The sequence below is a fragment of the Castor canadensis genome, chromosome 4 (genome assembly GCF_047511655.1).
Source record: "Castor canadensis chromosome 4, mCasCan1.hap1v2, whole genome shotgun sequence".
In the NCBI taxonomy this organism is placed as follows: domain Eukaryota; kingdom Metazoa; phylum Chordata; class Mammalia; order Rodentia; family Castoridae; genus Castor; species Castor canadensis.
The window spans coordinates 171121678-171134042 of NC_133389.1; the positions used below are offsets into that span (position 1 = coordinate 171121678).

General features: G+C 41.8%; 1 protein-coding gene across 1 annotated transcript in view; it reads right to left on the bottom strand.

The window, feature by feature from the left end:
- Positions 1 to 364: 364 nt before the first annotated feature.
- Wdfy1 (WD repeat and FYVE domain containing 1) overlaps positions 365 to 12365 on the bottom strand; it is a 49096-nt gene continuing 37095 nt past the window's right edge. Inside the window, exons 9-12 of the mRNA XM_020179393.2 lie at positions 8576 to 8677; positions 6032 to 6162; positions 5020 to 5128; positions 365 to 3971 (exon numbers count right to left, since the gene is read on the bottom strand). Of these exons, the coding sequence (XP_020034982.1) occupies positions 3912 to 3971; positions 5020 to 5128; positions 6032 to 6162; positions 8576 to 8677 (402 nt within the window). The 3' untranslated portion in view covers positions 365 to 3911. The remainder of the gene's footprint in view (positions 3972 to 5019; positions 5129 to 6031; positions 6163 to 8575; positions 8678 to 12365) is intronic.

Consider the following 12365-nt stretch of genomic DNA (forward strand, 5'->3'; position numbering starts at 1 on the left):
TGGTCAGAGAGCCTGGACATCCTGAGCTCCCCTGACTGGTCACTCAGGCACGCCTTGCAAAAGTACAGCACAGAGCACACCACCTGCCTCCGGCACACATCAGGACCTGCTGGCACAGTAGGCGCAGGGTGTGTTGGACAAGGCATGTGCTTTCAAGTCAGACAGACAGATGGACAGACAGACAGAATCTTCTGGGTTTTCTCATCTGTAAAATGTAAATGGGAGAAATACTTGCAGAAGTGTGGCCAGAACTGAGTAAGATAATGTAGCCGAAGCACCAGCAGAGGGTGCCAAATAAGTGACAGCCACTATTATTGTCCTATGTCTGGATCAAGCATAACAAAAACTAAATTAAGCAGCACAGTAACAAGCAAGGAATTTTTTATTGTACACATATTCTCCAAAAAACACAAAAACAGAACCCACAAATAGGAGCAATGAACAAAGTTTTCTAGCCTGTCTGGGATTCACGGGGCACCACATCTTTTAGAAACATAGCTAGTAGAAGAACAAAGTTTGTAATTAATTCACATGACCTTTTGTGTCCCCAGTCAAAAAAGACTATAGAGAAAAACACTTTGAAGTGTACTCTAATATAAATCCGCTACACAATTAAACTTCAACTTATTCAAAGAGATCTTGTATAGTAAACTGCAGAAAACAGATGAGGCATTCAATGGTCTGCTCACAATGAACAATTAAGCAATAGACACTTGAATAAATACAGCATGTATTACTTATTTGTTAAACCTCACATTTACAATGAGCAGATGGCTTATCATTAATCGTGACTGGCTTCTTACTTTTTAGGAGATATCAGATTCAGTAATGGAAATAGACAGTACTGAAAATTGATTTAAAAAAATGTTTCCTTAGATCTGAGTTGGTGGCATTATTACATAAATGGGTCAGTTTGAGCAGTTTATTTACTTAATTTTTGATGGTACGGAGCTTTGGAGTTCAACAGTTAAAAAATACAAATGCTAACAAACTGAATTGTTGAGGGGGAGAATAAAGTGGTATGCTTAGAGCAGTATGTTTTGTGTATATCATGTAGGTAGCAAGGCAGAATAGAAACAGACTTACAGTGCAATGCATATGATTTGTTTCTACCTGATGCTATGGGGGATTGCTAGCACTTGGACTCACAAGGGATAATTGAAAACACGACAATGGAGAATTGGCATTTCCTTATTACAGACATCCTAGGTCTAAAGAAAAGGATCTTCTCCACCATTCTGCACTTCTCAATCCCTATTTGTACAAATGAGCTGGAAGATTCAGGAACAGGAAGAACAGAAAACTATGACTGGAGAATGATCTCAAGTGACCGCTTAGAGAAACAGTCAAAATAAGGCAATAATCATAAGCCTATCTGTACCTTCCTTGTGTAGCTAGTCAGTAAAACTGAGAAAATAATTTTTGCCCACCTCTATAAAAAATATTTACCTCATTTTGCTACCTAATGTGGACAGGGCAAGATAAGCCTGACATGTACATTTTTACAAAGGAAAGTGCTCAGAGGCTCAGCTGAGGAGCAGCCCACATCAAAACAGTCTCCTTTCCTTTTCTAAGGCTCCCCACCCCAAAAATCTCCCTCATATATACATTTCCTCCTTGATTCATACTAATCCCCTACAAGGCCTAAACAACTTCAAATTTTCTCTGCAACACAGGGTTTCTCACCAAGAGTTTTTAAGATAGGAAAGTGTGAGGGATATGGAGTCTTCTCAGCAGCTGGGATTTCTGTACCATCTGCCACAGACATGGAGAAGTCACATTTTACAGAAGTTAAAGGAAACAAAACCTCAGCTCAGCATTCTTCCACAGAGCAAGGTGGAGCACATTCTATTTTCCTTTTAGAACTTAATAAATGCTCCAGGATAGCACCTCTGTATGGACTGAATCATTATGGAACTGAACTGACCAGAACAGGAGAAGCTCAACATTCAACACTGGTTCTAAAGTTAACATTACTCGGTTTTTCTTCCAAACTATGCTAACAATGTACATTTTGTGAACATCTTTTCAGGTGATGTAATGTAAAAATTATACAGAGCAACAAAACCATTCAGTCTTATTTCTGAACTGAAGTCAGCTTTTAAAGCAGATCATTTAAGAGCATGGTATGCTTGACCACCTTTCCTTTCCTTATTATCTGTTTCACATGGGCATTAAGACAAGTTTAATTTCCCGCCTTGAGCTTTTTCATCCCTGACAACCATGCTAATAAAAGCAGATTTAGTGTCTTAGTTTCACTGTATAGAATGACCATGTGTCTTACTGCAGTCATGCAGTGTTTTACATTAATATCTATTAGTAAGACTGACAAACACACTGTTGCTGTTTTTATATTTGTCCTTTAAAAAACTAGATCCTTCTCCACTCACTTCTACAGTTCTAAAGAAATGGATACACATTCCTCTGTCAAAACAAACACCAATATTTGACTTTTGAAGATAGGCTCCCCACTCCTATCTCTTCGTCACCTTCATATTCTGTGGTCAAAAGCTTTAAACATGCATTTTTAGGAGGGGCAATACTGGGCTTTGAACTCAGGGTCTTGCGCTTGCCAGGCAGGTGCTACCACTTGAGCGACAACCCCAGCCCTTTTTGCTTTAGGTATTTTTCAACAGGGTCTCAAATTTATGCCTAGGTCAGCCTGGACTGTGATCCTCCTATTTATGCTTCTGTCATAACTGAGGTGACAGATTCAAGCCACCACACTCAGCTTTTAGTGGTTGAGGTGGGGGTCTCATAAACTTTTTGCCCACACAGGCCTCAAACTGTAACCCTCCAGCTCTCTGCCTCCCAAGTAGTTAGGATTATAGGAACGTACCACCACACTTGTCTAAAAATGCATTTTAAACAACTTTTGCTAGTTGTTTTGAAAGGGACCTATAACCTAGGAATTACTGCAGAAGACTTGATTGGTAATCTCAGATCTGGGCCACCAGTTTCTTCCTATAAAATAATCAAAAACACTAGTCTAAAAGCCAACATCATTTAAAAGCTTTGGAATACTTTTCTGAGAGGCATATTAAACAGTATCTCAGGGCTCTCTTGGAACTACAAATAGAATGTCTGCTAGCAGGGCCAGACCATTCCACAAACAGATCATTTCCCCTCCCTTACACAGGTAGCTGGGTTTCCCACTAATCGTTACTGGCTATAATGAGAAGAGGTCGGGTAGCTTGTGCAACTCTCACGTTAACAGCACCATAGAAAAGCTTTGTCCCCAGCGCACATGTGGAGGAGAGAGAAGAATGTGGACTGTCTTGGTCAGATGAAATGGCACACTGGCTGGAAGAGAAACAACTGAAGCGAGCCTAGTGCTAACAGATTATGGCACTACCCAAAAAGAACAGTATCTTTAAGAAGTTTGTCAGTAAGAGTACAGAATATTCACACACCGCCAGTATGTAGGGAGATGCCTTGAACTCTGTTAGTTCTTACACCTCCCCTGAAGAAAGAGAGGACACCCCTTCTCCCATGACTCCTGCTCCCACAACAGAGACTCTTAGTGCCCCCAGAAGGCCCGCTAGTCTGAGAGGCCATGTGTTTGTAAAAAGTTCTAAGGATTAACTTATCTGTTCAATTTCTTGCCCTGGAAAATTCGCACCTGCTAGATTACTCTTTCCTCACCCATTAGCTACTGTCCACGAGGAAGTTTCGCTGAAGAAGTCCATCCCTCAGGGGACCACTACAGATGGACCTTTTCTACACTAGTCCCCACAGGTAAGGGCCACAGATGCCCTAAAACACACCTTTACTTTTTTCTTTTTAAAAATGTTGATTTGTTTTTAGGTGGCTACTGTCCATTCACACGACAGTGGCTGTCGAGATACACGGGAAGGATTTCATTTGGTGGAGGCTGTTGTTCACAAGGTGTAGACATCACAGCTCCTGGATCAGTGGGGAGAAAACCCAGTTGCCAGACTGCAGCCCACCACGGGCGTCATGTCCCATATCTACAAGGAAATAAGACACGGAAAAGACAGCACTGATCATGGGGTTGAACATCAGGAGTCAACACTGACAAACTTATTTCTGTTCACCTTGAGAAGGTGTCAATAATGAATTTTCTCATTCTCTTCTTTCATACAAAACCTCCTAAAGATTTACATAGAGATAAAAAATACAGTTTATTATGATATGAAAAAAGTCTAGTGCCATCACAACACCTGAAAATAACATCATAACAGTGTTCTACTACAAACTTAATTTTTAGCAATCTGAAGTATTTCGGCTTCACCACTCAAGAGGGGTATGAAATATAAAACATTTACAGTGGTTCAAGCCTATAATCCTAGCTACTCGGGAGATGGAAATGGGAGAATGGAGGTTCCGGGCCAGTCCTGGCAAAAAGACCACCAGATTCTATTGCAACCAATGACTGAGCACAGGGGGCCATGCCTGTTATCCCAGCTACTCAGGGAAGCTTAAGTAGGAGGATCTCAGTCCAGGCTGGTCCAAGCATAAACTGAGACCCTATCTCAAAATAACCAAACCAAAAAGGGCTGGCAGAGTGGCTCAAGTGGTAGAGCACCTGCCTAGCAAATGTGAAGCCCTGAGTTCAAACCCCAGTGCTACCAAAAAAAAAAACCACAAAAAAAACCCACATTTACTTTCAACTTGTGTTAGTGATGAGAGATTCAATGAGAAACTGTGTGTGTATTCCTTTCAATTCTTCTTTCTAGGATGTAAAGCAACGTTAAATAGGGAAGGAAGGCCTACAGACTGTGGTCAGCAAAGGCCTGAGCCAGCTGGAGGAAGAAGCCCTGGGCCCCTCTGCAGTGATGGCAGGCCTTCACCAGCTCACTCTGCCAGAACACGGTTACACTGCTGGGATTAACTCCCCTCAGGGTGTGGAAACTTGCAAGCACACAAAGGCAACAGGTTGCTTATAAAAGGGGAGGGCAAGCTTGCCAGTCAGAAAGTACTAAAAATGCCAAAACGCCATGCACAGCCTGACAGTGGCGCACTTTAAACTGAGATCTAACGATCAGAACAGCTCACCTTCACGACCCGGTCAGTCCCACAGGTCACCATCAGTCCCCGAGCAGTGTCCATGGACATGTGGGAAATGTTATGTTTTCCTTCATGAAAGGTTGCTAGAGAAGTCCGACTGACAAAGAGAAAGCAGATCATTGAGACTCACTTGTCTGTACCTGGAGCTAAGGAATAAAAAATATTTTAGCAACAGAGGTAGCATAAAAACAATAGTGTTAAAATTAGCTTCTTAAAATGTAGCTATGGTTTTGAAAAACAACTTTATAATTAAAGAATGACAGGAAGCAAGATCAAGTATAAGACTGTTTGTAATAGGTTTGATAACAGTTAAGAATGTAGCTCAGTGGTAGAGTGGTTTCCTGGTATGCAAGAGGCTCTGGGTGCAATGCCAGTACTTCCAAAAAAAGGGGAAAAAAAGGTCTTATAAGACACTCAAAATAACTGATTTTTACCTTTTTGCTGGAAAGGCTGATGCATAAAAACATGCCTAGAGCACAGAGGAGGAACTGCACTGAACAAGATCGTGTGACTGGACACAACGGAAAGCCACACCTCCTGAGTCTCTGCCTTCCACAGGGCGCTTTCTGTGGCACAGCACTAACTCTGCTTTCTGGACAGCAGCCTCACTCCATCACTAGCCCGATGGGTTCCAATGCAGTCCTCTGCCAAGGCTTGCCTCGTTTTCTAAAGGTAACTGTCCCTGTGGACTGCCCGAGTCAGGGCAGAAGGGGACACCATCCACATGTGGACTTGTCCCTGCACGGGGCCCTGTGGGCTGTGGGGCTCAGCAATGTCCAGTGAGCAGCTATCCTAGCCAGTGGGGCAGCTTGAGTTAAATAGTAGTGACCAAAAGTCATAAAGCTAGGACAGAGTCTTCTCTTTAGAAATGGCTTATGAAATTCTGAGGAGACAAACAACGGTGCAGAATTACATTTGAATCATTTTCCATTTCTGTATTTAAATACCCATCAGACAGAGGAAGCAGGAGGCAGTCAGACAAAGACAGGCAAGCACTCACTCTTCCTCTTTGATGGAGTCGTAACAGGAATCACAAACTCGAACCTGGAACTCGAAGCCCATGACAGGGTAACTGGAGCGTTTGCTGCTGCACTTCCCACAGACGGCCTGCCCGCATTTCCTACAGTGATGCTTCCGGGGAAACAGGAGAGGAAAACAGGAGTTAGCCTCTTTGTTAATACACAAGGCTTCCCTTTAAAAGTCAGGAAATGGGAGCAGGGAAGATATACCTTGAAAAATAATCACCTTAGCAATGTATCAATCAACACTTGAAAGACAGACAATTTCAGTAACTCAAGTTCTCCAAATAACCTTGTTTTAATGGTCAAATACTGCTTGTCATTCCTCCATTATCTGTCTTCATGTAAACAATTAGCACTGGTAAAAACAAGTTTGGCTGGGTGCAGTGGCTCACACCTAATCCTAGGTACTCAGCAGGCAGAGACTGGGAGGATTATAGATTGAGGCCAGCCTGGGCAAACAGTGAGAGCTCATCTTAACCAGTAAAAAGCAAGGTGTGGTGGCACTTGTCTGTCATCCCAGCTATGTGGGAAGCACAAGTAGGAGGATCACAGTCTAGACAGGCCTGGGCACTAAAGTGAACCTATTCAAAAAAAAACAAAGCAAGTGGTAAAGCCTGCCTGGGAGCACAAAGCCCTGACTTCAAACCCTAGTACCTCCAAAAAATGTTTTTTCTAAATCAAATTCATTTAACAGCCCAGTCACTGTAGATTTTTGGGAAGGAAAATCTTTCCCTTTCTTCATCAAAGAAAAGTTTTAAACGTGACATGGCTTCATTAGGAAACAAGTGTCCACAGTCATATGTTTTGCTATTTCTCTTAATCTCTCAGACTATGGTTCAGGACCATTCAAGAACATTCTAAAACCACTCAATTAGTATCACTGATCTGACATGTTCTTTTACTACTAAAAGTTTAGTGACCAGCACCTTTTCTCTCTCTAGTAGCTGCTATTGCAGAAGAATGAAGTGTTCATTCCTTCGTTTCCTTTAGAAGGAAACCCGTCATTTGCACTGCATTATTTACCACCAGACTTGCGTTGTGAGAACTGGGCTAAGGATAGAACTCAGCTGCCATTTCAGGACATTAGGATGTCTTGAGCACTGAAATAATTCCTGCCTTGGCTGCCAGTCTCATACTAGACCTTACCAAAAAGCAGCTTTGTGAGTGAAGTCAGAGAAGCTGATTAACACATACACACTGCAGACGAATCCTTCATAGGGGTGCAACCGTACAAATTCACATTCACCTCAGTGAGTGGCTACCTTTAAGGCTGCCATATAAATGTATTTTGTTGTAGAAATTTAGTATTACACGAGTACCTAATACAACAAATACTTTGAGATCTATAGACTACTTGGGGCATGTTTCTTTAATTTAAAATAAAAAATGGGACTTGAAACATTCACAATAAAAATGTTCTAGGGAAAGAAGGAGGGAGGGAAAGAAAGCTTTAATTGAAGTCCATCGGCTACAAGAAATATCCCAGATACATTTATACTAGAACAACTGATTGATTGATTGCAGTACAGGATTTGAACTCAGGGCCTTCATCTTGAGCCACTCCACCAGCACTTTTTTGTGATGGGTTTTTTGAGATAGAATCTCATGAACTATTTGCCAGGGCTGGCTTTGAACCATGATCTTCCTGATCTCTGCCTCCTAAGTAGCTAGGATTACAGGTGTGAGCCACCGGTGCCTGGCGTACAATTTATTAATTTTTTTTGGTGGTACTGCAGTTTGAACTCAGGGCCTCATGCTTGCTAGGCAGGTGTTCTACCACTTGAGCCACTCCACCAGCCCTAGAACAATTTTTTTATCCATTTATTCACATGTACATACATTGTTTGGGCCATTTCTCCCCCTACCTCCCACCCCCTTCCTCTCCTTGCTACCCCAGAACATATTCTGCCCTTACTAAGCAATAATAAGAAAGACAAAGCATTTTTGCTAGTTGAGATAAGTATAGCTATACAGAGAGATTCCTAGCATTACTTCCATGTGCAAATGTGTTACATCCCAAGTTGATTCATCTCTAACTGATCTTTACACTGCTTCCTGATCCCCTCCTGATCCCCTTTCTCATATTGACCTCTGTTGCTTCCTAGAACAATTTAGAAGAATCTAAAATTCATAGTCCCAGTGAGGGTTAAATTTGCTATCTGTTTTTAGATCTATAATTGTGTGCCCTAATTTATTCTAATTTTACACTTGGCTGGTATAACATATTGCTTTTGACAAATAATAATCCTAAACTGGAAGATCTTTCATCATTTTAACAACAGGTTTTCAGGGTTTTCCATGCATCTGTGTGTTTCAATGCAGGACAAGGAATGGAGCTGTTAGGCAATACATCTTACTGGCCCAGAAGAAGTTGTGCTCACTATTAATAACATCATCGTGAGATAAAAAGTATAGGAATAAACAGCATTTGTAAGGACAACATGTGATTTAAAAAGTGACAGTTTAATTGTACAAATAATGAGCCATGCAATCAGCGCAGCGACACCTCACTGGCTGCTCACCTGCCTCAGCCCCAGGGTCTTTGTGTCCCACATCTGCTTTATGTTCCAGAAGAAGGGCTGCTCGCACTTCTGACAGGAGTCACTTTCTAGCCACTGAGGAGCCTGGGAGAAGCAGAGTCAAAGCCAGAGTCAGCATGCCTCTATGTTTAAACTGGTTTAAACTGGTTTCAGAAATTAATACAGTACTAACTTCTTCTTAATTGCACGATGTCTTTAGCTGGCCAGCATAATCAGTACCATGTTTGTGTTTTCAGTAAGCATTCCAATTTTAGCAATGTTTACAGCGTTGCTCAATATGTAATCTATAGATAAGAGGGAGTAATTAAATTTTTATTATGAATTCTTATGGAGTGTCTTTACATATTTCTTTTTTAAGCTAAAGGTTCTGAAATCTATACTCAGTTGAGTGAAAACTATTTCTTACAGAATCTGGTGAACTACCACCTGGAAAGGCTTTTGGGGTCTCGGGTGACTCACAGGAGAGATAAGACAAGACAAGAGAGATTCTGGGTGGGCCCCATGCCAGACAGGTTCACTCTCCCTCCCTACCACCCTAACCTCAGGAGCAGTCCCTCCCTCCTGTGAGTATGCACAGCGCAGCCGTCCTGCAGCCTCTGCTGAGCAGCGAGTGCTAGTACTCCATTCCCTGCGCTAACCACTGAGTGCTTGCTATTAACTTCATAGAGCCACAGAAGCCACTGCTGTCACACACAAGTTCTCAAAGCGTTTTTGTTGAAACAGGACTCAAAGTCTCAAAATTACTTTATTAGGAACTTAGAAAGATATTTCTCTAAACCAAAAAATTATGAACTGTACTTGTTCTGAATAAGCCTTTTTCAAGCTGTCTAATTACTAAATGTTATTTGAGTGTTGTGCTGGTGGAGTGGCTCAAGTGGAAAAGCACCTGCCTAGCAAATGTGAGGCCCTGAGTTCAAACCCCAGTACTACAAAAGAAGAAAGAAAACCAAATGTAATATGAGTGTAAAAATAGTAGGTAATACTATTTTCTATAAATTAATCCGCAGGTCATGGAGTAAGAATTTTCTCTTGATCTTGAAAGTTAAATCTCAAAAAAAAAAAGAAAATACATTTGAGAACAAGGAAATGGTGGCAGAATCACAGTTTTTCTGAGTGACCCTTAGAAGACACGCAGTGACCATGGGCAGCTTTTCAGAGATTCTACAAGAGTGTGGGTGGCTCAAAGGAGGGGTGCCCCTAGTGCTTTGATCTTGTTTCCTACTGCACCAAAACTTTGGGCCACCCTAGTTTTTATTTTGGATGTGTTGCTAATAACATTTGGCACATGACAGCTATTACAAGTGTCTTCTGGGTGGTGGGAGAGGTAACACACTCACAAATAGACTGAAGCAGGCTGAAACAGAAGACAAGACTCGGTACTGGGGAACTGCTGGATATGAGATGAGAGGAAAGAAGGTGACAGAGAGATGTGTGCCTGAGTGAGGAAGACCCCCATCCTGACACAGAACCACCTCTGTTCGTGATCACTGGGGTTTGGGAATGCTGCCTGGAAACCATGTCTCTTCAGGGAGACATAATGTGCTGTGTTGCCAACAGCATGGGGACATTTGATTGCAGAGGAGGAACACAGGTCTGACTTCCCGGTCTTCTGCCCGGGCCAGGCCCAAGTGTAAGTCCTGTAAACCACAGTCAGGTCCAGTGACAATCAGCAGCAAAGGTCCTCCCTACAACCGTCTTCAAACAAATGCTAGTGGGGACCAGAACGTAGATGGGACGCCAGGATGGCTCTAATGAAAACATAATAAATGAAAGTTTGCTTCATTGTACACTTTCCACGTTTGACCACAGAGAACTAGTGTTCAATTTACTGCACAAATTTTAAGGATAAAGGGCTGGTGGAGTGGCTCAAGCACCTGCCTAGTAAGCTCGAGGCCCTAAATTCAAGCCCCCGTGCTGCAATACAAACAAAAACAAACAAAAAAACCCAAAATATTAAGGATAAAAACTTTCATTTGCAAACTTCCAATTATTTTTTGGTGCTCCAGAAATTGGCTTTCTTCCATATACAGTTAATATGCTGAATTTTCTATTTTCCTTGGCCACACGCTATCAATCAGGTATTACTTTACACTAAAAATCTTAAAAAAACAAACTTCAGTCACCTGGAATTCAGAAGTCTGGCCCTCAACTGAAACAGAAGAGGGATTAAACATTTCCAAATTTGGTTTAAAAGAAAGATACGGAAATATTTGAATGAAAGCCTACATTTTCTCTCCTTAGGCTCTTTATGATATGGTGAGTCAGTTTTGATCTACAGATTTTAAAAATCTGCTTCTTAGGTCACAGTGGATTGAAGTCTGTCCTAGAAGGGACTAAGGCAGGTAGAACTGGAGGCAAGAACATAGTTCCAGAAAAAACTGTCAGTTCTATGTGAAGGGATAACAGAATTAAAATCCACACTTGAAATTGTATCACTATGCAGCATAATGATTCGTGGTCAGGAAGGTGAAACTGCATCATTAAGAAACGTAAAACGTTATCAAATTAGAACTGAAGGATCACATTTCAATTACCTACAACATCACTTTCACATAAAAGGTTTCTGTCCCCAGCATTGTGAGTTAAGCAACAGATAGACGGATTTCCAAACATTTGAGTTTATTTTCAAGTGACCCAATTTCAAGCAAGGATACTTTTTAATATACAGATAAGTCATGTTTAGATTCTCAATTCCTTTCTGTTAGTCACTGTGGTTATAATAGCTGACTCATGACCAAATCTCTTGCATTCACATCCCAGCTCTGGGTCCTCAGGCACATCACTTAATTTTCCTGTGCCTCAGGTTCTTCATCAGTGAAATAGAACAGTAGCAATCTATACCTTGTAAGGCTGTGAGGATTACATGAGCTACTATTTTTGAAGTGTTTTGAAGAGTGTCTGGTATACAGTAAGTGCCACATAAGTCCAGGAAGTAGGCAAGAGTTTTGTTTTATTTTTGGTGGTACTGGGGTTTCAACTCAGGCCCTCAAGTTTTTTAGGCAGGTGCCCCACCACTTGAGCCACACCCCAATCCCTTTTGCTTTCGTTACTTTTCAGATGGCGTCTCCCCCTTTTGCCAGGGCCAGCTGTGGACTGTGATTCGCCTACCCACGATCTTCCAAGTAGCCGTCATGTGTGCCATCATGCCCAGCTCAATGACTGAGGTACAGTCTCACTAATTTTTTGCCTGGGCTGGCACTGAACCACAATACTCCCAATCTCCACCTCCCTAGTAGCTCCTGGTATTACAGGCATGCACCACCACACCTGGCCAAGAGTTTTATATGCTTTATCTTACTGGATTTTCATCACAACCTTGGGAAATACAGAGCAAGATTAACCTCACTTTATAAGCAAAGACACTGGCTCAGAGGCTGAAGTGACTGTCCATGCCAGTTAGGTGGAGAACCGGGGAATTCTGGAGTCTGACCTATGCACCTCTGCTTGTCCATCACATTCTATGCCGCCTCTGCAAATGGGCCTGGTTTGCTTTACCACATTGGGTTTCCAGGCATGGTTATGGGGAATGACAACCGATAGAACAGAACTCAGCTTTTGCCTCAGAGAGCAGAGTTCTGTCTGAGAGTATAAGAGAATATTTTGCTCAGTTGAAGAGTAGAGGGGCACAAGAGAAGAAAAAAATATGCTTAAAATATTTGAGATAAGAAGACAAATCAGTATCAGAAGTAGCAGGCTTTTAGAACAGATTTAATAATAAACACCATAATCTTATTTCTGATACTCAGAACTGGGTGGTGAGCAAGCTCTCAGG